The 25,569-nt window shown below is 45.2% G+C and overlaps 1 protein-coding gene across 3 annotated transcripts in view; it reads left to right on the top strand.

Moving 5' to 3' along the window:
• The window catches only part of pdlim5b (PDZ and LIM domain 5b), a 58,961-nt gene that overhangs the window by 4,184 nt on the left and 29,208 nt on the right, over positions 1-25,569 (top strand). For 2 of the 3 annotated variants that reach the window (XM_053645350.1, XM_053645348.1), the window contains exons 2-3: positions 1,182-1,375; positions 18,328-18,479. In XM_053645350.1, coding sequence (XP_053501325.1) covers positions 1,277-1,375; positions 18,328-18,479 — 251 coding nt within the window. In that variant the 5' untranslated portion in view covers positions 1,182-1,276. Of the gene's footprint in view, positions 1-150; positions 504-1,181; positions 1,376-18,327; positions 18,480-25,569 lie in introns of those variants that run through there. The other variant, XM_053645349.1, reaches the window with a different exon arrangement.

Genomic DNA, 25,569 nt, shown 5'->3' with positions numbered 1-25,569 from the left:
GCATGAAGTCCTCTCTAATGCCTTCTTGAAATGCCCAAATCTGATGGAACAGGAAATTTGTAGTTCTATAATCATCAGTATTACGCTGTGGAAACATTCCTCGTCGAGGCCCCGCCCACCCCTGCCCCACCGCCTACCCCCGCCTCTCTAATCCTCCCCTCTGGTATGTTTGTGTTTAGACTGCGTTGGAGTTTAACAGGGTTTCTCCTTCACAGCAGCGCCTTTGCTCTGCCATCGCTCCTAAAATACTTGACCTGGGTTCACCCGAGGAGGCATAAATAGTTCTCGGCCCACCGTCTCGGCCAGCGTTGTAAGTTTATTTGAGGTATTTCGAGTTTGTTGTTAGAATTTGTTTTCATTTTCGGTCTTTCGTTTCATTTGTAGCGCAGTTCTGCCGCATTCTCGAACCTGATTGGTCAGAAGGTGATGAACTTCGTCCAGTGGCGGTAGCAGGGCTGTGACCGAGGCTTCTGCATAAACTTGTTGATTCTGCGAAGCTTTCAGTAAGGGTTAGGGTTTGTTTAATGGGAGGAGTCTTCAGTGTCAGCGCTTTGTAACCAAGTCAGTACATTTTCAGACACGGGGAAAGTCTTCGAGATGGAGAACCTCGGGATTTATGGTTTCTTGCTAACATGATAAGTGTGTGTTGTGTGTCTGATTAGCTTCAAAGAAAGGAAAAAGAGAAGCTGGAGAGGTAATAAGTGCTGCAACGTTAGGAAGAATATAGGCGCTAACTTGTCTCGGAGATGTTCCACGCTATCAAATGTGACTATAATCGGATAAAAAACAAGTCCCTCCAGGATTTTGCCATCAAAACGCTGGAGTTTGCGAATTTTATTAGAGGAGTAAAATACTTTGGGATATGCCGGTAATGAAAAATAATCCACATCACACCTCCCCGTCATTCATTGATTGTGTTCCTATAACGACATGCCCCCAAGTGTCCGTCCGTCCATCCATCTTCTATACGGCTTAATCCTTTTCAGCCCCCAAGTGTTTCATTCCTTAATTTAAGCCTTTTGTTCACATTGGGTTTCACGTGGGTGTTGAAATGACGAGCTCGCTTTAATACCCAACGTCACGTTTGTGTACTTTGTTATTGCTGTTTTGACGAATGACCTCTAAAACCTAATCTTTTGTTTTTCTCCTTTGTTTCTTCTTTTTCCTCACTTGCTTCACAGGTTTTAAGTTGGACGAAGTTTGGAACTGCTCGATCCCTCTCTCACACACACACACACACACACACACATACGCGCATCCTGACAACCGGACCACCATGAGCAGAAGTTACAGCGTGTCCCTGACCGGACCCTCACCCTGGGGCTTCAGACTGCAGGGGGGCAAAGACTTTAGCATGCCTCTCACCATCTCCAGAGTGAGTATCTCAGAACGCGCTCCTTTTTAAGCGTCAATTCCACGCTGGATGGTTTCGAGAGGTGGATAAATCTCGCTCGTAATTCCACCGGTTCGGTTACTGTTAAGATCGCTGCCACTTTAATAAGCAGTGCTTATTATAAGCACATGATACGCACACACACACACACACACACACACAAGAGCATTGTGCTCTCTCAGACCCACACACACATATAACAAGTTCCATGATGCTCAGAGTGCAAGAATAGCAGACACGATCCCTAGCTATTAGGTTATGACACAGATACCATTATGCAGCTTACGCTCTGTTCGATCGCACTCTTCACTTTTTCCCTTGTATCACACACACACACACACACACACACCGTGTTCCATTTTTATCTTCCATATCCATCCTGGAAGACCAGCTCCAAGCCTGTTCTGAGTAAAGAGGTATATTTGTCATTTCAGGGACTTCCTAGGTGCTACTTGGAAGCGCTATAAAAAGCTCCATGCTTCTCACAAAAGCTTTTTTTTTTTTTTTTTTTTCAACATGGCATTTCTGGCAGGAAGGTGTGTTTATGTGTTTGTGTGTCTGTGTTTCTCTGGACATTGTTCAGCTGGTGTTTACCCTCGCAGGAAATGAGGCATGTCAAAGTGAAAGCTGAAATGAACATGTTTTGAAGGTTTCTTTAACTCGGTGTGGATTTGTTTTGGCTTGGAACCCCATTTCCAGAAACCCTCACCTCGGGAGCTCGGTTTACACTCGCGCCATCTGGCTCGTTGTTACTCCTGTGATCGCCCGTTGCACAGAACGTTCGCAAGCAGTGGAGGAGACTTCCTTTTCTTGGAAGTGGCTTCCTCAATTAGGAGCCCTAAACCTGTCTGGCTCTTGGCTTCATCTTCAGAATCTGAGATGAATCTGTCTACAGAGGCAGCACAGGAACTCTTCAGGGTCAGCCATGTTCTCTTTACTGCTGTGGAAACCCTGTAAATAGTGAGAAGACTAGGCGATCCTATAAATCCAAGCACATCTCTGGCAGTCGGTGCTTGTTGGTCCGCTGGCACACTCGCTCGCAATGAAGAATGGACTCTATGCTGATGAAGAGCTAGAGTTATACTTGGATGTGTATGTGTGGACAGTGTGGGAGGATAGATCTAAGCCGCACTCAGATGTGGCTGATACAGGTCTTGCCTGAAGGTGTAGATCTGCTTTTCTTCAACGTAATAGCCTGTAATGCGAGGTGACAGATCTTGCGTAAACATCTGTCTGTAGAACTACGAGGTGGTGTGTGGGGGGGGGAAGGGGTTTAGCAGCAGGAGAAAGACTTGGGGGGGGGGGGGGGGGGAATTTATGTGGATTTTTGTTGAAGCATATCTGCTCTAGTACGTACACAGTTCTTGGGGTTCTTTGAAGGAAGCTTGCACGTGGATAGCCCACCCAGACGGAGCTCTGTCGAGATGTTCCCCGAGCTCCTGAGCGCTCCGTGTTTTCAGGGTGGTCAGGACGGCAGTGTCGGTATACAGATTTTCTTCTGAAGCCCTTTTATGTGAAAGTGGCATGGATGCATGTTGGGTGAGACGCAAACTCGCCTTGATGTTGTGTTGTAGAGACGTAAACGTTAGCCTCCGTTACTCGTTACTCCTTCTGGACGAACCGCAAGCACTCGCTTTCGGCCCAGCCGGTCAGCGTATCTGCTTTCTAGTCGCTTTTCGAAAACTAGTTTATCTCCCGAAAGTATTTACAAGCCTCCTGAAGATTTTTAAAGCGGATTCAGTGTCTGTTTTCACCTTCCACAGATGGAGCGGTCGACGTTAATGTGTGACCGGCCATCCTGTGGCTGTATAACGCGTCTCTGTGCACCGTAAAAACCCCAGCTGTAAGTGCACAAGGACGCACCGAGCCATGAAAAGCAGGATTGTGACGCACAAGAACGAAGCTCTCTGGAAGATAATGGCTCTTCCTGTCAGAGGAAGTTATTTATACTCTCCAGACAGGCACAAATGGGGGTGAGATGGAAAGACGCTGGCGTTGAAGCTGAGATTGGATCTCTGAAAAGAATTAAAACCGACATTTTGTTTAATTTCTTCTCTTGAAGGCATTATATGGTCCAGTGGTGTACAGTTGGCCTTAAAGCCCTTAAAGCAACCCGTTCGTGCCTTTTCCTCGTTCCGTTATACGGCACCGACTGTGTTAAATTGTGCCCGCGTTTGAAGAGCCCGTGTTCCCATGACGATGGCTGTGTGGGGCCACACCCTGAATGTGTTAAGGCCTGAAGCACATGCCTGAGTTTCACACTCATAAAACAGCAAAGCATAAAAACATGCCAAAGCCAGAACCACCTTTCTGTCTCTGCTTTCTGGGTGTATGCAACATTTAGCGTATCACTGTGACATTTAGCGTCTTTGTCCAATTCGTATTTCACACGTTATGAATTGATCTCAGGACCAAGATAAATAACAGTGGGAGTGTAGTATTTTTTTTTTTTTTTCTTCCAAGCATAGGATTTGCAGAAGGTTTTGCAAATGGGAGCAAGACATGATGATGATGATGATAAATGAAACCTGAATTAACATCTCTATGGCTTTGGCTCGGTGCAGTCGTAAGGGCAGTGTGAGTTACAGAAAGTGAGACGGAGAGATAATGTGTACGATTTATTACCTGGTTCAAGCAACATGACAAGGATTAGGGACGGCGAAACGAAATTCTCATGCAGTTGCAAAGCAATACGACTCGACTACCGCCATCCTGCCGTAATACGACTCGCGCCCCGCGGTAATCCTCAAAGACTGCGTGAAAGAATTGAGGTTGTAAAATCAGTGAGCTATGTGAGCGTCGTAAGAATTTTCAGATACGTTTTTCCGGGCGTGGCGCTCACTTCCTACCACTGCCTGTGAAGCGTATACCCAAGCCAACGACGCAACAAGTCTTGAGCCACAGAGTCACTCTTTGTTCAGTTGACTCATTGTGTGTCACCACAATCTTCAGTGAAACAGTCACTGCCTTCCTTCTACTTCCTAGTCTGCAGACTAAGTATTTTCTAAACAAACGGCATGACGTGACATGGCTGAGTGAGTTCATGTGTCGATTTCCCAGCATATAACACTACGGGCTACAATGGGTGGAGTTCTCCGGAGGGTATCTGGTGGTAGCTTGTGATGCACATGAATAAATTCCAACGACAAAAAAAAAAAGACTCATTCAGTAAAAACAGCCAGAGCTCCTTTAACGGTAAAATGTGCTGTCTTGTCTCGTTCTCAGGCTTTTCAGGTGTTTCAGACTTGATCCTGGAGTACCACCGCCCTGCACCTTTTGGTTAACGAACCTACACTATATGTCCAAATGTCTGTGGACACCTGACCTTATGTGGTTCTTCCCCAAACTCTTGCCACGAAGTTTGAAACACACAGTTGTCTAGAAGACTTGCTTTCGCTGGAACTATGCGCCCCTCAACCTCACTGAACACCTTTTGGATGAATTGGGACACCAACTTCACGCCAGGCCTTCTTGCTGGACATTAACGACCGACCTCTTGTGACTGAACGGACAAAAATCCCCATGGCCGTGGTCCAAAATCTATTGAAAAGCCTTCTTTGAGGAATGGGGGCTGTGTTAGAAGCAAATGTGGAGACGATTCGATATTCACGTCCATGATTTTGGAACGGGAATGTACAGTGGTCAGGTGTCCACGTACTTTTGGCCGTATAGCGTAGGTTGAACTGGGTGAGTTACTGTAAAAGGAGGGAGAACCCCAACATGCTTTGGACAGGGGGTTCTCTACGACCCGGATTGAAAAGCACTAGGGTAGATGCTCTTGTTGTCATGGTAGCACGCAATCCAAACACAGCCAATGGGGCCAATGCGTTATTCTTTAGTGCTGCAGTACATTTTCTGCTGCACCATTCGTGAGCCAATGCTGTACCATTTTTAAAAGGAGGCAAGGACCGTGAATTGGAAGCCATTTTGGAAGATTAATTTGCTAAGGCACATCCTCTGGAAAATCAAAAACTCGATCCATATTCTTCCACGCTACTTCCACTGCTGCTTATCCCCATCCCAACTAGAAGCCTCGCAGTCCGAGACCTCTCGGACAGAGTCAGCTGCCTCTGTTGCTCTTGGAGCTACAGCAAAACACTGCTGCTTCCACGAGCACAGGCACCACAGTGCTCTCTTTGTTTCCCAGCTCTGGAAGCCAGGCCTGGATCCCGAACGCGCTGTTTAGTTTATAAAGTAACTGATGGCGGCAGGTTGCTGGACGTCTCGGACAGAGGAGGCCGCAGTCGACGTGTCCCGACTAGGGAGAGGACGAGAGCCGAGACTCAGACTTCCTGACAGCTTTATGAGGAAAAAAGACAGCCAGGTGCTATGACTAGAACGGAAGTCTGGAAATGATGTTTCTCGGTCGCGAGAGTTCACGTTATGGGGAAGATTGGCAGATGGACGAGGAAGGATGGATGAGGAAAGAATTCCATCTTTTGGAATTATTATACCTCCTTATATAGGCTTCTTTAAAAAAAAAACAACAAAAAAAACAATAAAATTACATGAGAGTGATTTTTATTTATTAATATGTTCTGGAGTTGACTATGGTGTCAGGTTTGGTATGCGGGATTATAGAGCTTGGATACAGAGACCGCAGAAGATAAACAGCCCATAACCCTGACAAGAATAGATCCTTATGCAAACGTGCTCATACTTCAGTGGTCATTGCCTCGGCGTAAATATTTCCATATTCATTTAAGTTCCATCGAGATCTATTGGAACCGATTTTTTAAATCTCTCTGTCGACAGCAGCGATCTATTTTAAAACGCTGTTTGTCAGCTGAGGATTGTTCAAATGTACTATTCTTGTGTGCCGGGTGTACTTCAAGGCTCCCGTAGCATGACGCTGCTCTTTGCACGGCTACAGGATGCCTGCTGCTCTTTCCCCGACGAGTCTTCTTGAGAGTAAAGGACCGAGAACATGTTAATTCGACGGTATTACTACCATGGCAATGTGGAGTCTAACTCCCACAGCTTTGCTCATAAATATGTATTCCTTGTGGTGGGACAGACTGATTTAGAATAGATTAGAACGATCACAGCAAAGCGGTTTAGAAGGCTAATTATCCAGGATGATTAACGATAATTAGCAAACCGCATATTTGCCGACGTAGTCAACTGGACCGGGATTATGATTCGTTTTGTTTCTGTTGTGCAAGGATTATGATTAATTTTTCATCCCTCGTGGTACCAGTTATAGTCCAAGCTACAAATACAATCCGCGTTCAAAATATTGCTTTGTTTGGTATCTTTACAGAAAGGAGGGTTTGGTATGGCGTGATATTTTAATAGACGTGAATATTCTAGCATGTCTTTCAGCAGTGTGCAGCTGGTCAGGGCTTGCCCTTTTCGTCCAGGGCTGTTCCACGCCGTTGCTAACCAGCCTGCCGAATCAGATTATATTGTGCTCGGATATCGAAGCTCGGTTCATGCTCGACAGCTGTGCGTTGGTGGTGATTAGGAGAGGAAGGAAACGGGTGTCTTGCGCCGTCTCCCTCATCCCGTTAATCACGACCGCTGCCTTTCAGGAACACTCGATAGCACTATCTCTCCCAGCCCTGCTCCGTTCCATCGTGAGGATCGTTAATTATAGGCGTAGATTAAAAAAACAACAAAAACTTCTTACACGGGCTTGTATAATGTTTCCCTGAATTCAGCCCGGGCTCAGGGAGAGCTTTTGTGGTCGATGATCTGTAGGTGGTAGACCCACTCCGCCTTTTTATAGCTTCTTTATTTCTCTGGCTTTATCTCAGCTGGATATTCGAAACCCACGCTGAACTTAAATGTGCTAATTTTAGCTCAGCCCTGTATTTCCCCGACACCACCTACCTCTTATTCTGGTCTATCGTACTGCTGAAATGCTTTTATACTGCATCCACGTGATGGAGCGTACACACACAGAGTGTCTGGGGGTGATTGCGTGGAACAAATCCATTCAGAACAATAATACCACGTTACGCAACTTGGTTAATTTGAAAGAACGGGAAGATCTTGGTGTGATGGATAGTCTCCAGTGGTTTCTGGGTCATATGAGCCTTGAATTTCCAGCTCCTACTTGGCAAAACTGAACGATTCCACTGAAGTATTCCAAGTCATTGTTATTATTATAACTTTTTTTGTGTGCAAGTTTTTGTTTATACCACAGCGCTATTGAATTCTCGAATCTGATTGGCAAGAAGGTGTCGGTTAAGTTTCTCTGACGGTAGTATCGGCTGCAAGGCGCATCACACAAACCAGTTGGGGGGGGGGGGGCGGGGGGATGAGGAAGGAGTCTCCAGTGTCGACATTGTCAACAGGCGAAGGGATTTGTGCTTTTTTCATTTTATTAACTTCAAAAGAGAAAGAAAACCCCAGTATAAGGAAAGCCATTACTGGTTTCGTCATGTTCCAGTTCCACATAATTAAATGTAACTATAAACGGCCAAAAAGTACTATGTGTACGTTCTTTAATAAATACATTGTAATCGTTGGTGATTTGTTGAGCATAAGAGGAATGAAAACGCATTGGGGCGGTTAAAGTAACTCTGCGTTCCATCAGCCTGCTTCACACCACCCAACTGTCGATTAATTTCCTATAACAGCACACCACTAAGTGGTTTATTCTTTACATATGGCTGAGAAGGAAACACACACACCCTGGATTCAACATAAACCCCACACTTTACCCTCTCCACCCCCCTCCACTCCTCTCTGCCATCCCTCCCCTCTCCACCCCACCCCGTATCATGTCGTAGATGTACGTTAACCCTGGGGACTCCTTTGAAATGAACCTGCTTTTCATACAGCCATCATGTGTTATGGTGTTTACGTGTTTTGTGGGGTCGGGGGTCATGAGGTCGGCACAGGCGGCGCATCTGAGCCTTAGCATTCCAAAGCGTAGAATACTCTGCACGTCTCGCGGCAGATCGCCAAAGGGCGCTGTGGCTTTGGCATTAAAGTGCACAGATGTTTCCGAGACTTTTTGCCTTTTCGAGGGCGAAATACTTGATGATTAGACCGATGTGCGGAGCAACCGCACCAGCTATTTCCAACTCTGCGTTAGCCCGGGCCGCTCGAAATCACAGCTGGATTGTAAGGCAGCGCCTACGGTCTGAAGAACTATTTAAGAGACTCATGCAACTATAAACGTCTACAATATGCCCTGTCAAATTTATTAATAGAAATGAGGTGAATTTTTATTTTTTTCCCCCCCCAATGACATGGGCATATTAAGCACTTTCTACTCACTCTAATGGCACCGACTGCATCCATTTAACTGTAGTCCTGTGGCGAACATGAAAGATGTATTTCAAGACAAAATTGGAAGGTTCGACTTCCCGCAAAGCTGTTAAGGGAGAATTATTTCAGTCGCATCCAAATTGAAGAGTGTTTTTTTTTTTAAATAAAAAATGTAAAGCTGGGGAAAAGGCTTTCTTGAAACACTTTTGTTTGATGTTTCGTTGGCGTACGATCTGTGACGAGTGGCAAATAAAATAATCGCTCTCATTCAAGTTGAACAAATACCAAAAAATACAATAAAATACCGATGCTGATTATGAAGGCCTGTATCCAGCTGAAGTTCAGGGAGAACGCTATAGCTGTCCCGAACAGAGCTGCTGGTAATGAATAGACCATGAGAGGATCGCTCCAATAGCTCTCAGATGTGCTTTCTCCGAGGAGAACTCTGTTCATGCGGTCTGTTTATTCTAGAGGTGCAGAAAGATTCATACCTGCGTTTCTTCACTAGCCGTGACCGATGCCGTTCTGCCGATAAGACTCGGGCCGTGTGCACTTCTGAGAGCCGTAAGCACAGAGTGGTGATTTATTACGATTGGCAGGGCAGCTGGGTTGACAGTAAAAATGTCTGTGTTGATTAGATGCCTGATTTAAAGGCATGTGTGTTTGTGTGTGTGTGTGTGTGTGTGTGTGTGTGTGTGTGTAGTTATTACAGACGGCCATTAATGGACTCTAGAAGTGGGAGTTCATAGCACCGTCCTAGAGACTGGAGCCACTAGGCTGTACAATACAGCCCTTGCATGCTCACATTTTCATATCTTCTTCTGTTTTTACACGCTGAAGGGAATTCCAGTTTCTTTTCCAAGGAAAACTTCTTGGTCCGTTTCATCAGCCACCGCAAGGACCACCTGTTTTGGCAATTTTACTGACGACCAACAGCTATCTTTTCCCGGAGCCCGTCGACAGACGTCCCGTTTACTCGGCACCATCTAAATCTCTGAGAACTTTCAGAGTCATGAACATCATAACAGTATCTTGCTCAGAAAAACGTTGTGTTTTTAAAATGTTGTTTTCTTGCTGTAAAGCGCCACTCAGAAGTGTGCGTCCATGGAAATGCAGAGAACAGCCTGCAAGATTCTGAAGCTTGTGGCCAGAAAAGTGTACCAAGGCTATCCGTTGTTCTGCGGCCTGAAAGAGGGTTGAGCGTGAATTTGGGTGGGCTCCAGTCAGCAACAAAATGCACCTATATGGTTGGTGATAAAATGGTACGAGGCAGGCGCAGGTAATAAAACGGCAGCTCAGGGTAGCGCGGTGCTCCTTTTTATTTCGGCTTAGCCTGCCTACAAAAAAATTCAGCTACCCTGAACTCCAACGCAGGTCCTTGAATTCACAGCGAAACATTTCAGCACCGTGTTCATCTGGTTTTAATCTGCTCTGAGGCGAGGGTGCCAAGTAAAAGCCTATCCATCACTCCTCGGTGCTTCTCTATTCTTTCTTGACGTACTCCATTTACCACGTTGACTACTTTTTGGTTTGTTTGACAAACAGCATCGCGTAAAAAGGCCAAGATGGCGGATCGGAACGGTGGGATGTCAACCACTTAAATCCGCTGTATGTTGAAGACCTCTGGAGTTCATTTGTCGACCGGGTCAAGAACAGATGTTTCGAGCGAGCTCCGAACAGCGTCCCACGTCCTTACATCACTGCCGTAAAAATTGATGAACGATAAGTGCTTTCGTATTCTCAGCTCTGGTTGCTCAGACGTCGACTCGTTTTCTATAACGGCAGCTCTGACGGTCAAACCAGTCACATGCTCGTTTAATACGTTCTCGTTTCTATAGTAACATGGCGGACACTGCACGTGATCTAAAAAAAAATGTGGTGTTGTTTAACGTTTTCGGAAGGAGTCTCCAGTGGCGTTCAGTAGGGTTTTTCACCCCCCCAATGGGAAAGTCTTCAGGGCTGAAGTGTTTTGCGCTTTCTGGTTACAAACAGTGATCATAGTTGCTATAACGTAAGTGATAAGAGGAACTCATTAGCTTTCACAACGTTAAAGAGTAAAAATATTAATCGTCCATCCATCCGTCCATGTTCTGTACCGCTTATCCTACACAGGGTTTTGCAGCCTGTCCCAGGGGACTCGGGGCACACCAACCCACACACTACGGACAATTAAGAGATGCCAATCAGCCTGTTTTTGGGGGACTGGTGAAGAAGCATGAGAAGAACAAAAATGCAAACTCCACACACAGAGTTCAGAGGCAGGATTCAACGTGCTAACCACAAAGCCACCATGCCCTGCATATGAATAACAGGACTAAAACATCAGGATATGCTTGAATTGGAAACTAATCCACTTGGTTTTGGCGATAACTGTAAATGTTCCTTACTCGTTTAATCGCCGTTCTGCATTTTTTTGGTTTGTCCGTGTCACTACTAGTGTATAAAAACACAAGAAAGTCCGGGTGATTTAACAATCTTTACCAAGCTGTCTACCTATCCCTGTAATTAGAAAAGTTATGAGAGAATAAAGAGGGGAAGATGGTCCCCCCCCCGCCTTCCTGGAAGGAGTTTTAGAAATGTCCTTCTCTCAATAGGTATTCACATTCCAGTCTCGCTCATTAACCGAGGGTGCATACATCCTGTTGACAACGGAAAATGGCCAGTTTCCACAAGCGTATCTGATGTTAGGGTAACTGACATCTGTTGCGAAGTAGCACATTGAAAGAAAGAGTCTCTCTCACACACACACACACACACACACACACGCGCACATGATTTTGATTACAGCATCCTATGTATGTACACCCAATCAGTTGCAGTGGTGTTTAGTGGTTTTGCTTCATCACAGTACCACATGGCGATCAGGTGGTAGTTTGACCTCAGCGCCTCTGAGGGCAGTGACTGGTTTGCCTCTACCGGGCGCGCTTTCAGAGCTGGCTTTCTTCAGACCGTGGAATGCTCTGTTTTGTTTGCGTTGCCATGGAAGCGGACTTAAAAGTTTCTTTTCTTTAAAGTTTCTCTGGGCCTGTGTGTGTGTGTGTGTGTGCGTTTCGCCAGCTTGACTGAAATGATCACAGGCAGCAAGGCGCGTAGGAGAAATGCCAAAAGGACCAGCGTGGAGAAATGTGCCTGGGCTGGAGTGTTCTCTTCTCTTCTTACTAAGGTGTTTCTGCTCACAAAAGCAACACTCGCTGTACTGTGGTCTTTACATCGTGGACGGAGTTGATGCAGCTGGATCACAGCTGGTTCATGTGACCAAAAATTAGCTTTTTGTTGTTTTTTTTTTTTTTTTGCTTGGCCAAAAATGAGTGATTTTTAGAAAAAGAGACTAGAGCTGGAAATAAGATTAATTCAGGTTTTCTTCCCGGCACGTATTTTTGTACGACAGGCGTTAAAAAAAAAAAAAAAAAAAAGTCTGACGTCATCGGGCAGGCTCCCCGAGGTGATGTAACGGTTTTCTTCTGAGCGAAGGTTCGATGATGAGTATATCAGCACCACCCTGCGTGCTTCAGCATTCATACATGCGCTCAGTCCGTGATGACACAACGTCTCTCTCAGGGGGACAACTGGCTTCAGACGCTCTCTCCGCTCCATACAAGGAGCTCGCGAGCCTCTTTAACGCACACGCCAGAGCACTTTCACGATCGTCTTCTGTGCCTAGACGCTATTAAAACCCCGTTCCAGAAATCAGCTGCTGACCGAGAAGCGCAGTCGTGACCCACACGTCACGTGAAGGGCCTCGTGGGAAAGCCTCAGTCGCTTCTATTCCGCCTTCGCAGTCGAGCGCATTCCTATTCTGCTGCTAAATACTTTTAAGACCTCCAAGCTAAATTGTGTGACAGATTTAAGTTACCACGTTTCAGCCATTTTGAGGTCTTGTGGTTTTTAGAAAAGGGAAGCTCTGAGCCAGACATCTAGCCATTTCTGTGTTTTGTTCTGATTCCGGTCGCCAGATTAAACAGAAATTGGGGTTAACTTGTGAAAGCTTGGACACTCACCAACACTTCAGTGAAGCAGGCAATAATCAATCACGCTACAAAAGAAAGGTCAAGGGATTTAAACCATCGCAGTGGTTTTATTATGCAGCCAGTTAAGTTGATTAGACAATATTCTATTCGGTAGCGGGTGGGAGTTGCGTTCCTCTAAAGATCTCAAGACTTCTCATTTTATGGATTTACAGGTGCTCTCCGGGAGATCCGAGGTCTGCGTGCACGTGGTAGATAGCGGCCGTACACGTGACGGCTGATTTGAACAGGAAGTTCCCGTTATGTTTGAACGCCATACCTGTAAGCGACTGGAATGTGACGGGTTTCATTTGAAACCGTACACTCAACCCACTTTGGCTATCCATAATATGGAGCGTGTTTATCAGCGAGCTGTCAATTATGTCTCCAGATACCATCTTTTTTTGTTTGTTTGTTTGTTTGTTTGTTTGTTTTTGAGGGTGGTTACACATGCACAGGCGTCCGCTTTAGTTTTTATGACCCGAGCCTTTGAGTACGGACCAACACAGCTGGTCTGAGACTGCTTGTGTGCTCGTGAGAGGTGGTCTTGGGCCACGTCCAAACCAACACTAATGTGGTTTGATTGCAGTCAGGACACGATTTAGCTCTGATTTGACCCGACTGCGGGAAGTGACCAATTAATTAGACCTACAAACCTAAGCACGATTTGGTACTTTCTTTTTTTCTTCTTCTTTTTTTTTTTTTTTTAAATCAAACGTGGCCAAGAACCATTTACTTTCACAGGAAAGGACCTTTTGCTGTGTCACAGGTGAGAGTAAAACACACCGAGGAAAGCGCTATCCGCCCTCTTCCACATACATGAGCTCATCGATACCCACAATTGGGTAGAGAGAGTAATGCCATCCCTCCCACCCAGATTGCTTTCTTGGCTCCTGGCTATGGATGGTTATGGTATTGTTGGGATTCGGACTCACGAACTCCCGTTCATCAAGCGAGAGGACACTTGCAGGTGACCAACCACAGACCTTTTCCTGTAACCCATCACCAAACATTTTAGACTATCTCAACATAAAACATTCCAGTGTCGGTATTCAAAAGGATGGAAGGGCCAATGCAGTTGAAGCGTTCAAGATTCTGAAACTCATGGCCAGAAAAGTGTACAAAAGATATCACGAAAGGGGCTGAGAATTTTGAGTGTGTTTTTGTTTTGTTTTATTTGGTTTTTTTTTTGGGGGGTTTGCCTTAATTTGTGGAGAATGAAACCAAATAGAAGATGGATTAAAGTGAGTTTTATTTGGGCGGGGTCTCATGTGGTGGGTCGGGGAAAGTTATAAAGGAAGTGTAGAAGAATTATAAAGTTTTCCCCACGGTCCCTACAGCGTAACTATATTATTTAATCTTGGTGTAGCTTCAAAAAAAAAACACACACAAAAAAAAAACGCAGAGTCCTTCGTTTTAAGAGGACTGATCCGTGACGTGGATAAGCTCAGTTTGTTTCGGTCCTGTGTGTCCTGACTGACGATAAGGATTCTTTACAGCGTGCTGCGCGTACGCTCTTCGTGCTGAGAAGTGGCGCGTCATGCAGCCTCGTTTTTGTGATTAGAGGTGTGGGGGGAGGTGGCACGAAACATTCTCAGACAACTATAAAAGGAGAGAAACTGGGGTGCTCTGCGAGTGGAACAACCGTCCATTAACGTTTACTGCGCCGCACAAAAGTAACACGCCAGGGCACGCCTCTCCACCGACATGGTTTATGCACCGCGGTCGATGTCTACGGAGTGGGGGGAAAAAAGAGGGAAGTATCTCCTCCATTCGGCCATTTCCAGCTGCCAGACACATGTAACGAGAAGCGTTTGGTCGCTTTTGTACCACAAGTCAAACAAAGAACGTTTGTCTCCTTGCTTTCATTTGAGGTGGAACCCAGTGCCATTAAAACATTTACACGCTGAAAGAAGCTGTAGAAGACACACAATTACGGATCCTAAAATGGAAAATTTAATCGCTTGGAATTGGAGGAACGTTTAATATGGCTCATATGAGCGCTTGCTTGAAATATATATCTTGTAGCGTCTAGTTAAACGGCCAATCGAAGGGGTTTTGAGATGATGTAATAGGTGTGTAAGTGAAGACACGCTGTTTAATTATGTACACATGAAGGTTTATATTATGCGAGGCAAGGCCAAGGTTTATAGCATGTATAAAAACAAGACTCGTGGGAATCGTGACTGGCCGTGCGTGCGTGCGTGCGTGCGTGCGTGTGTGTGTGTGTGTGTGTGTGTGTGTGTGTGTGTTTTTTTCCATCTGTAGGAGGGTTCAACTGTTTCCCCTGACCTTGTGAATAGACCTTTTTTGCCGTAGGGTCTCTGGGGGATTTTCGCACCTGCTCCACCCTTGTAGTCATGTTGTCTTAGTTAAACCCGTGACTCATGGCTTCTGAGCAAAGGTCTAGCGAGCAACCGCTACGTCACGTGGATTGAAAAACGGTGTTCAAGAACCGGGAGCTTCTCGAAAGCCTCCGACTCTTACTCGCAGGCATCTGGGGAGAAACGTCGGAAATAAACAGACGAGGCATGTTTCACTCGCTCTTCCTGCCGAGTGCCTTCCCCTGAACTTTACCCTTCTCCTGTTGACCCGCTCACTGACCCACGCCTCGCAAAGCAAACCGCAATACATTCCTGGCAAGAGGACGGACCCTGATAACCACGTGCTATTAATAAAGCTGTCCACTGGCACCACTAAGGCTCAGGTTGTCGACGTTTATCAGCAGTTTCAGCTCCGCCTCCTGCTCTCTTTTTAGTGCCCAATTAAGCGCACAAGGCAGACCGCAGTCACGTCACTCGGTCAGATCAGCGCTGATAACCGCATTGTGTGTTTCTTAGCCGTCTGAAAGTAATCGGGTCCTTACGATCCACATGATAATGAAACGAAAAGTGGAAGCGCTTTTGCAGAAGCCCTGGAACAATAACGCTCTCTCCTGTCAACTTCCTTTTTCACTTTTTTTTCTTCCTTCCCCGCCTTGTAGCTGAAAAGAGGTCACTGTAATGGCGCTTATCCTTTAGTACTTCCTTTATCCCATTTAGCTCTACTGTATTCTGTTGCTTAGCAGTCAAGCGTTTCCAACGTCCCATTAACGTTGCCATGTCCATTTTAATCCACTTCGTCATTGTGCCTTCAATGAACTGTTTAAAAATAAATAAATAAAAAAAATAAATAAATGCCACGACGTCGCCGTACAGCCTGGTGTTATTTTTGCATTTGGATTAAGTGATTATTTTATTTAAACTAAATAACCAAAACCAATATTTCCAGCCAGCCTGCTTCGTGCGTGCGTGCGTGCGTGCGTATCCGTGTTTTGTTTTATAGCTACAAGCCCGAACGTGAGCACGTGGAAAGGACTGTTGCTACAGTATACAGGCGATGAATGAACAGGAACCGGGATCGATTTACAAGCTGTTACGGATGCTTGCGTAATGCCTGAAGGGAACACCCGGGGCTGAGTCGACCTGGTGTCATGGTTTTAGCAGAGCTCTTCCTGTCGAGACGCATCTACAGGATCCAGTCTAGCGTCCTAGGACGAGTGGGAAGTACATACCGATCAGAGCCCAGAGCGACGCAGTCAGGCCGTTCATAATAGAAGGATGACTCGGGGGAAACTAGAGCCGCGGTCTGCGAGCACGCCGTACGGACAGGAAATAGACATGGACATCGCATAACAGTCGCATTGTTTGTTTTTATTCCTGGAACTTTTCATCCTGACATAAGCGAACACGCAGATTTTGTTCACTGCATGAAAGGAAAGAACACTTTTTTTTTTTTCTTTTCCCCCCCTCTCTTTTTAAGCCCATTTCTTGGCATCGACTCCCAAGATACAGGTGTGTTTATGCTTTTTTTGACCCACAGGATTAAGTTAATGGATTATAAGGAAGAAATCCCTCTGGAAAATGCTTTACTCCACCTTTTTTTTTTCCCTCTCCCTCTTTGGCCAGGATCCAGAGTATACAAATAACTGAAGTGCCATTCTTTGAAGTAATTACTTCCAACAATGCCGCTGTTCAGACAAGTCTCAAAAGCCCTCTCTCTTCCACCAGCAGGTCAGAGCTACACTGTGTAGCCTGTACAATTAGCGGTTAGCAAATAAAAGTCAAATAAACGATGGACTACCAAACGAGATTATTGATTAATTCCTTATTTTCCTCGTTTTATGAGTGGGCTTGGGTTTGCCTCTAAGACTGGTTTGCGTTGTACAATTCCAAATGCTGGCGCACGCATTTACGCTGTAAACGAATGACTTGCGAATTAAGCGTTGATTGATTTTTATTTATTTTTTAAATTTTATTTAAACCGTCAGCAGAGAAAATTTTGGATGGATTGGGACCGTCACCGCAACAAGTCCAGAACAGTGGAAGCCCTCGTCATAGCGATAGCTTGATAACGGCGCGCTATGGAACGGTGCTTCGACAGATTACAAAACAGGTCATCAGCGAGGTTGGGACTTCGGAGTAGATTACGTAGCTAAGATAATTATTTTGTTTTTGAGATTTACTGATTATAGTTTGCAAGGTGACTATTTAAATAGTAAACTACAGTGACCCAGTGTATTTTATTTTATTTTATTTATTTATTTTTGTCGGGAGCGAATGTTCAAGTGCACTGGAAGGATTTTGCGATTGAAACAGCCCTTAAAATGCCCGACTCCCTGATCGGTGCCCTGGACTACTGAGCTAGTGAGCTGATTTGAGACACACCCTTTGCTAACACCCAGCTATAGGACGTGGGGTAGTATTTGAGCTGCAGTCACATATGTAATTAGTAGTATGGGTGTCTTTTAAAATGTTATTAGGCCATTGCTCGTTTGGGAACATGGATTAATATTAGACCGGCAATTCTTTGGGGCAGAACTACTTATCCTGCACAGCAACCACTAATAATAATAATTATTATTATTATAATGGTGCTGAAAACAATTGGCCTGCCATCGGATGTAATTGCCGTCCGCTCTTGTTCAAACTGCAGTCCTCTCGTGACAGCGAGTGGTCCAAAGCTAACAAGGATCAAGGAGATCATCATCTCCGCTTGATTATAATTGGGTGTTGGGTCTAGTCTGATAAAGCAACCGGCTCTGTAGCACGCTAAAGCGCTGCGCAGTGAGATGCACAGCAGAATTTACACCCTAATAAATTCCAGCTGGAATTCCTCAGAGTAGTATTTCATCTCGGCGTGCACATCTGAGCATCTCCCAGCGCTGTAGGCAAGGTGGACGTTAGTATTTGGGGTAGTGTGTGGGGTTGTTTCCATCGCAGCAAAGTTTCAGTCATGAGTTGAAGGTGTTTTTGCGTCCTACCGTATCATTATTAACTTTCCATCATATACGTGTGTGTTGTTGTTTTTTTTCTTCGTTCGTACTTCAAAGAGACCACTATTGTGGCGTCCAAATGGAAACGACTCCCGCGGTGTTATTCGGAGCTATTTTTAAGCTAACCGATGACTGATGGAAGTAAAAACAAAACAACACACCACCACAGTGCAGTCTTTTGAAAGCCGTGCGCTTGTACAGCTTAGACAGATGACTCGTCTGATTCATCCTGCATCCAGAAGGCATGACCAAGCCTACGTGACCTTTCAGCGAGCAGTAGGGAATACTGCAGTGATGTCGGTGTTCATCTCTCATCTGTGTGTGTGTGTGTGTGTGTGTGTGTGTGTGTGTGTGTGTGTGTTTGGGTTTTTTTTTTTTTTTTTTTTGCACAGTTGACGGATGGAGGAAAAGCAGCCAAAGCGAAGATCAGCGTAGGAGACGTGGTGCTGTCCATCGACGGCATCGCGACGGACACCATGACTCACCTGGAGGCTCAGAACAAGATCAAAGCCTGCACGGGCAACTTGAGCCTCACCCTGCAGAGGTACAAGCACAAGCACATACGAGTACCAGTATAGACAGGAAGATTCTAAAATATCGGCACCCTCGGTAAAGACGGGTTTTAAAAAAAGGAAACGAAGTCGTCTTTGCGGATCAAATCTACATCTAAAATCCACACGTAAACAAATCATCGAGTACATAATCAGGGTTTCTCTGATGGGAATCCATCGGGAATGCACTGCTCTCGAGGAACAAGCGTTATAGGGTGTCATTAAAAAGTCCAGCATCGTAGGAGAAATATATATGAAAATGGATAGATGGATAATATATCTATCTCTCTCTATATCTATATGTGTGTGTATAATATAAAATTCTTATACCTGATGTTTTATTTACAGAACTTGTTCAATATGTGCTTTTTTTTTCTTTCTTCTTCTCTATGCACAAAAGAATTATTTCTTTTTGGATTTGTTCTTCCTTGTTCAGACATATCTTCTCATATAGAAAAAAATATACATTAAGTCTATGACGCAGGACTCGAGGGACTCCCTCAGAACACTCGGTGCCGTCGCGTTTGCGTAAAATGCCGAGTATATTTGTATATATCTTTTTTCCTTGTTATAAATTTACTCCGGCGAAAGGTTAGATTCCTGTCAAATATTCGGCGCGAGATATATCTGTTTAATTCCGAAGACTTTTTCATCGCCGCCTTTTCCACCCAGCTTCACCAGTGACGCCTGATCTGACCGTTCACGCACGGTGGAGGTTCTCTGTCATTTAAGACGTCCTTTATAGCCTAAAATCAGCCGATTACTAATGGAAGTACTTTCTGCTCTTGCTACAGTACAAGCAGCTGATTTGGATTTTAAAAAAAAATTAATTTCTTCTTCCTTTCGATAGAATTCATTTTTGTAGCAGTTAGTCGTTGTAATCGGTGCGATTTATCGGGATCGGACATTTTTTCCGCATCACCCCGGCCCGACTCGGACCCTGTATTTATTTCAGGACTCGCATGTCAGTCAGTGTCAGGACTATTCTCCATAACGAAGATAAGATCAGTAATTGTGGGAATATGATGGCTGTGCAGCAGGCGGTGGAAAGAGTTGTTTAGTTAACAGAGAGGTCTCCGTCCCATGCCGTTCCCTCAGAGGGCCTCTTCCCCGGGCATGCAGGATGTAATACAATCATGATGTTTGGATTCGAGCGCTCTCTCTCTCTCTCTCGATCGTTTCAGCCTGCTCTTCGCTCTTAGAAGTGTCCATCAAAGCTGTTTGCTTCGCCATCAGCGCCATGCTGGAGTTAGTGTTAGTATTTCAGGTGCCGTGAGCAGTTCTGACATGTTTTCCACCTGGTCTGCACGGCAGATCGTTTGCTTATTTGCTCAAAAAAATATTTTAAAAAATCATGCAGTATGCAGGCCAAGCGCTTTAGTTGATGCTCACATCAAACATCAGAATGGGTGGGGGGGAAATAAAATCGTGATGCCATCGAGTTTATCGGCGAAACTGCCGGTCTCATGGGATTTTCATGCACGATAGTCTCTAGAGATTACACACAATGGAAGGGAAAACGAAAAATATCCTGTTCCGCAGGTGGACACACCTTGTTAATGACCAAAGGCCAGAAGCCGGACTGATCCGAGCTGACGCAAAGACTATGGTAACTATGGTAACCACTCAAGGACCCGGCATGCTGTTTCCTAGCTTCCTCTGTCCGGTTTCCGTGAACCCGTGTCCGCTGTAGCCTCAGATTCCCGTTATCGTCCGTCAGGAATGGACCCTGATATGGTTTTCTGCTGTCGTAGCCTCAAGGTCCGACATGTTCCGAGATGCTTTTCTGCTCGCCGCGGATGTAAAGACTAATTATTTGCTATTAGCTAAATAGACCAAAATGAACCAAAGGACAAATGTAATGAAATTGACATTTTTCTCATGGAGCTTACATGGTATAATGTCTGGATATAATGAAGGAGGTCGTGGTACCAAATCAGGTCTGAAGAATTGTGACTGGTTTCACTGGTGTGCCAGAATTCCGTTATGGTGACATCACACTGTACGCGTGAGTAGTAAAAGTCTGAACTAAAGGCATCAGTTCATGTGCAGCAGTAGATTAGATTAAATAAAAAAAATTAAAAAATTCCAACCTTGGCACTGATACAGAAGCCGAGTGGGGTCAGAAAAGCGCAGAGGCTCATATTCCGGAGTTATGGGCTTTTGGGAAGGAAATGGAGGCAAAGAGGAATGCGCTGCAATAACTCTGGAATGTCTCATTAAAGTTCTTAATGCGTTTTCGTAGCTGTCGAACAATCTGCGAAAAGCATCAATCCCGACCACGCTATCGCCATATCGACCAAGTATCAGTTCGCTCTTCCAACACATCGCAGGTTTATTATTAAAATAACATTACATTTAGAAGCGTGTAGAGTTGGCTCAGAGGTCCCCGAGAGCTATTTCAACGGCGTTAGCAAAGCATTAGAAATCATCCAGAACACTGCCGCTCAGGGGCCGTCGACACAATTATTCATAAGTCCTTAATAAACCGTCTGACTACCGACCGGCTGCCGCGCGCTCGCGTGTGCCGAGACGCACGACCGCGACGTGGGAAAGCCGTTTTATAGCCAACTCGCGGAGCATCCGCGACTTTGTAATGTGCCGTACCATACGAATGATGTAAAATCGAGTATAAATCATGTTTCTGTTTGCTTTGCATGCATGAGTGCTTCGAAAGGCAAGAGATACAAATCTGTCATCCGGTACAGAGACCTTGTTAAGTCAAGCGCTGTAAATCTTTATTTAGTGGGAGTGGGTGAGGGGGGGATTTCTGGAAGGAAAGGTCTTAAGAGGCATTTCATCTAATGGAGTGTAAAACTGCAGCATGGCAGAGATGCCTGTAATCTCCAGGATATACAGTATGTGCAGTAAAATCAACCACGTTATTATTTTTTTTAGAAGTCATTCGGACAAACTGCTCCTCAGCGTTTGCAGTTCGAGTAACGGGGTCTAATCCAAACCCAGCAAAAATCCCCTCGAATTTGTACTTCCTTTTCATTTCTGAGAGCTTAGCACTTAAGATCACCGTGGCGTGCTGAAATAATATTAACGTGCTGTCTGTCTCTCTCTAGCGTGAAACGAGCGAAACAGACTCCCGTCTGTCTCGGCCGGCGTCCCGTTTCCCACGTCCGAAACCGAAATCCGTACCTGCTTTCGTCAATTCGGCAACGCGAGTCGGGATCGCAAACGAATTCTTCCACTCGTTCAGACCACACGCGCGTCCCTTTTTTTTTCTAAGATTTGTTCCCGACGTTGCTTGAGGTTTGGGGTTGTGGTGTTAGGCGTGAGGTTCTGCTTTCGGTATGCGATCTGTTCAGGCCGCGGGATTTCTGCGCTGATTGTCAGCAACAAACAGCCTGCTGTGTACATGACGGATCGCCGAGCAGAGCGTGAAGCCTGAAGCTGCCGATCACGGCCGAAACGCACGTGCGTGGGGGTTGTAAACTTGTAGACTTTTTTTTTTTTTTAAGGTGCACGTGAAATTCTCCTCTTCTCTCTGCTGGATTTTTGGCTTTGTGAATGTCTCAAAGTTAGTGAAGGTATCTGAGGTAAAGGAGAGGGTGACGTTAAAGGAAAACTCCACCCGCAAACATATTGTATACGTTTTATTGTATTAAAACGTGTGAGATGTGAGTTTTGATTGTTGACGTCGATGCCATTATTGGCATGGAAGTCGACCTTTCGAAGCCGAGCAGTTTGAGATTAGGAGGTGAGAGCTGGATAGGTTACCGCACCAAAGCGCCGCCGCATCATTCCCTCCCTCACTAGGTAGACGTGAAGCAAGGATTACCGCCCCGTTCGTTTTAACTGGGAAGTCGGATCCATGTCTACATTTCCGACCTTCTTTGCGTTCAAGCTACGACGTGAGAGGAACAAGAAACACGGGCGAATACGTGAATACGTCTGTATGTCGATGGAGCTAGCGGGTATACTAGAATACGCAGTACAACTCGTTCAAGTGAAGGTGTGCTACTTTTCTTTGACGTTGACGCTGTGAGCGGACGTTTTCGATGAAAGATTAACTAAGAAATGAGTCATAAAATTAGACTTTTGCAGATATCAATTATACCAATTATAAAAGTCGTTCAGGATGGATTTTTTATTTTATTTTTTTTTGCTTTAAGATACAGCACCATCTCCTTGCCGCATGTAAAGAGCCCGAAGCCTGGCATGTGTGGGTTTTAAGAGATGTGTTTAAAAGAACAAAGCAGTTCAAAACGGGCCTTTTTACGACATGGAGGAAAACCAGCATGACCACATTGCTCTGGAGCTGGAGTTCGTCTCTGTACATGAACTCGCTCTTTCCTCTGGCCCCGCTCTGCGCTCCTGCTCTTCTTCGCGTGCCTTTCTCCAGGGCTGGATTATCCACACTGCGTGCGTCTAGTAAATGAGCCGGAAGATCACTTGTTGTCTTTCTGGCAGTGGTGTTCATGCTGTGCTCTGGGAGTCACTGGAAGGTCAGCACAGCTAACTCGGGCAAGACAAGCCGTTTTTATCAGGTCTTGCCCGTCTATTTAGTAATTTTAGACTTCAAACGTAGGCAGGAACCATTTTTAGTTTTTCACTCTGCAGAAATCGGCGTTTTGTTTTTTTGTTGTTTTTTTTTTTTAAAACCCAGCAACCGCTAATGAGCCCTCTCGCGCTCCGCTGCCTCCGGCGTATAAACGTGCGTCGCACTGAGTAAAACCGTTCCATGAGGCCTCCAAGACGTGTAACCATGGAGGCTAAAGTGTTGTATTAATAAGCAAAGTTTATGAGGTGATAGTGGTTTGGTGTCCAAGAAACCTTCCTCATTTGGCAGGCTGTTGTGTTTCCAAAAAAAAAAAAAATGCATCGCTTCTCGTCGACAAAATGAAGTAAATCATCCGTCGGGCTGTTTAGCACCTCGGTCCTCACGTGTGTACCTCCAGCCAGAAGTAAAAATCATTAACGCGGTAGTTTACAGAGTCGAGCCGGGTGGGGGGGGGGGGCGGGGGGGCGGGGGGTGGGGGAGTTAGCACGTTGTCTGCGAAAGCAACTTCGTACACATTTGTACGCGAGTGAGTAATTGTATCTGTCGTTTCTAAGAGCCAGAAAGAGTGCTGCCAGTACAGCTGGGTAAAACCGGTCAAGTTCTTTTCTTTCGACAGTGGGGGAAAATGGCACGTTTGCTTCCAGGATGGACAAACGCATTATTATGTGTCAGAAAGAGTTGGAAACTTGGAGACTTTTCGAATACTCTATAGGGCGAATGTGGTCAAGTCTTTTTCATAAATCATCATTTCAAGCCATTAAAAGTTCCTCCAACTCTAAATACCGAGATTTCTACTTTTCATAAATCGCTTATGGAGACAAATTGTAAGCGACCTCCATTTAAAGTGGTTAAACTATAAAACATGAAATGTCCAAATGTATCATATTCAATTTCCTCACACTTTTATTTTTGTATTTAAACAGGCAGCTTTCATTATTGCTTTATGTCTAGGTCTTGTTTTTTCACTCTTAAAAAAAAAAAAAAAATGTAAAAGAGTATGATAACAAAGACTCGTAAAAGCTGTAATAATTTACCGTCCCATTCTTTCTTTGTGTGTTGCTTCTTTGCAAGCCAAATCTGGCTGTGTTCTAAAGCTCGACACACAAGCGAAGCCGTAGACGTACAAAACATTGTTATTGAATGGGACGGTAAAGCCCTGGCCTTCAACAGGCTTTTGTGTCTAAATGAACCTGCAGTTTCTGTATTCGATGACATCAGCTGTTCTGTGCTCTCTGCTTAGAAATACTTCACTTGGAGTGCATCCAGAAAATAAAAAAAAAATAAAAAAAAAGCGATCCTTGTGCTTTTATGTTATTTGATCAATACTTGGGCATTTGCTACATCCACCACCGTCAGTAAGTTGTGCAGCTGGACGAGTGCGACTTAAAACCGGATTATCAGTTGTTGCTCGTGAGGTTGCTTTTTGTACTCCGTGTCCACGCAGAGCACGACGCCTAGACGTCAACGTTCCTGGATGACGACCGTAGGGCGTGTCGGGCCAAATCTCTGTGTGGCTTGTTCGAGGAGCCTGATGGAACACTGTTGGACTTTGATTCGTCTGCGAAATCAGTGGACGTCAATCCTATACAAAGCCTGTTGGATTACTTGGTACCGAGTTGGCTGAATTGCACCCAGACAGTGGAAGAGTGACCGGAAGACTCTCCCTGTGACGACGGGAGTTTGCATGTTCTCCCTGTGCTTTGGGAGTTACCTCCTTCAATCCAAAGATGTGTGTTGTAGGCTGATGGGCATTTCCAAATTGTCTGTAGTGTGTGAAATTGAGTGCGATTGTTCCCTGTGATGGGTTGGCACCCTGTACAGCGTGTCCCCCTCCTTGTGCCCCAAGTCCCCTGGGATAGGCTCCAGGCTCCCACATGACCCTGTGTAGGATACGTGGTACGGAAAATGGTTGACGCAACAATTTTTGTTCTGTGATGTTTATTATTATACAAGGCAGCGCATCACACACTTTCTGAAAGCTTTTTGTATACTTGCAAAAACAACCGTGTGGACTGGGGCATCACACGTTACCCAACCTGTGACATCAATTCAGATTGAAGTTATTGATGAAAATCGACTACCGGCTCACATTCAGAGACCAGTCTGGGGAGGACCCAATTTTTGATACACTCCAAATTTGCTCTAGCATGCCCGAAATACTCAAGAAGCAAAAAAAAAAAAAAAAACTTTCCGATTTTCTGTTCCAACTTTCCACTCTGACTGGATAAAAGTTATAATGGTCTCCTTGCTTTCTTTATCTAGGTGTGAGGTCGTCATTGGTGACCTCCTGGTTATGTTTCCTTAAGTCTCTCTGGAAGTGAGCATGGAGGAATCTGTATCAGTGATGACGCAGATGTTCACGTCTCCTCGTTCTCTCACTCAGCCACTTCCTCGCTTGTGTCTGCGCATGATTGATCTCAGTTCTGTGTACGGTGTACAGTAACACAAACCACATGGACTCGGCGGATTCAGGGCCGTTTGAGATCAGGCCAGTTCCTGTCACTGAAGTTCAAATTGAAAATAGGAGCGAACTGTTACCCTGCTACACGGGTGACTCTGAGGGAGCCTGA

The sequence above is a fragment of the Ictalurus furcatus genome, chromosome 16 (assembly GCF_023375685.1).
Source record: "Ictalurus furcatus strain D&B chromosome 16, Billie_1.0, whole genome shotgun sequence".
Classification (NCBI taxonomy): domain Eukaryota; kingdom Metazoa; phylum Chordata; class Actinopteri; order Siluriformes; family Ictaluridae; genus Ictalurus; species Ictalurus furcatus.
The sequence above is the reverse complement of the archived record's forward strand: the minus strand, read 5'-3'. Positions and strand labels throughout refer to the sequence as shown.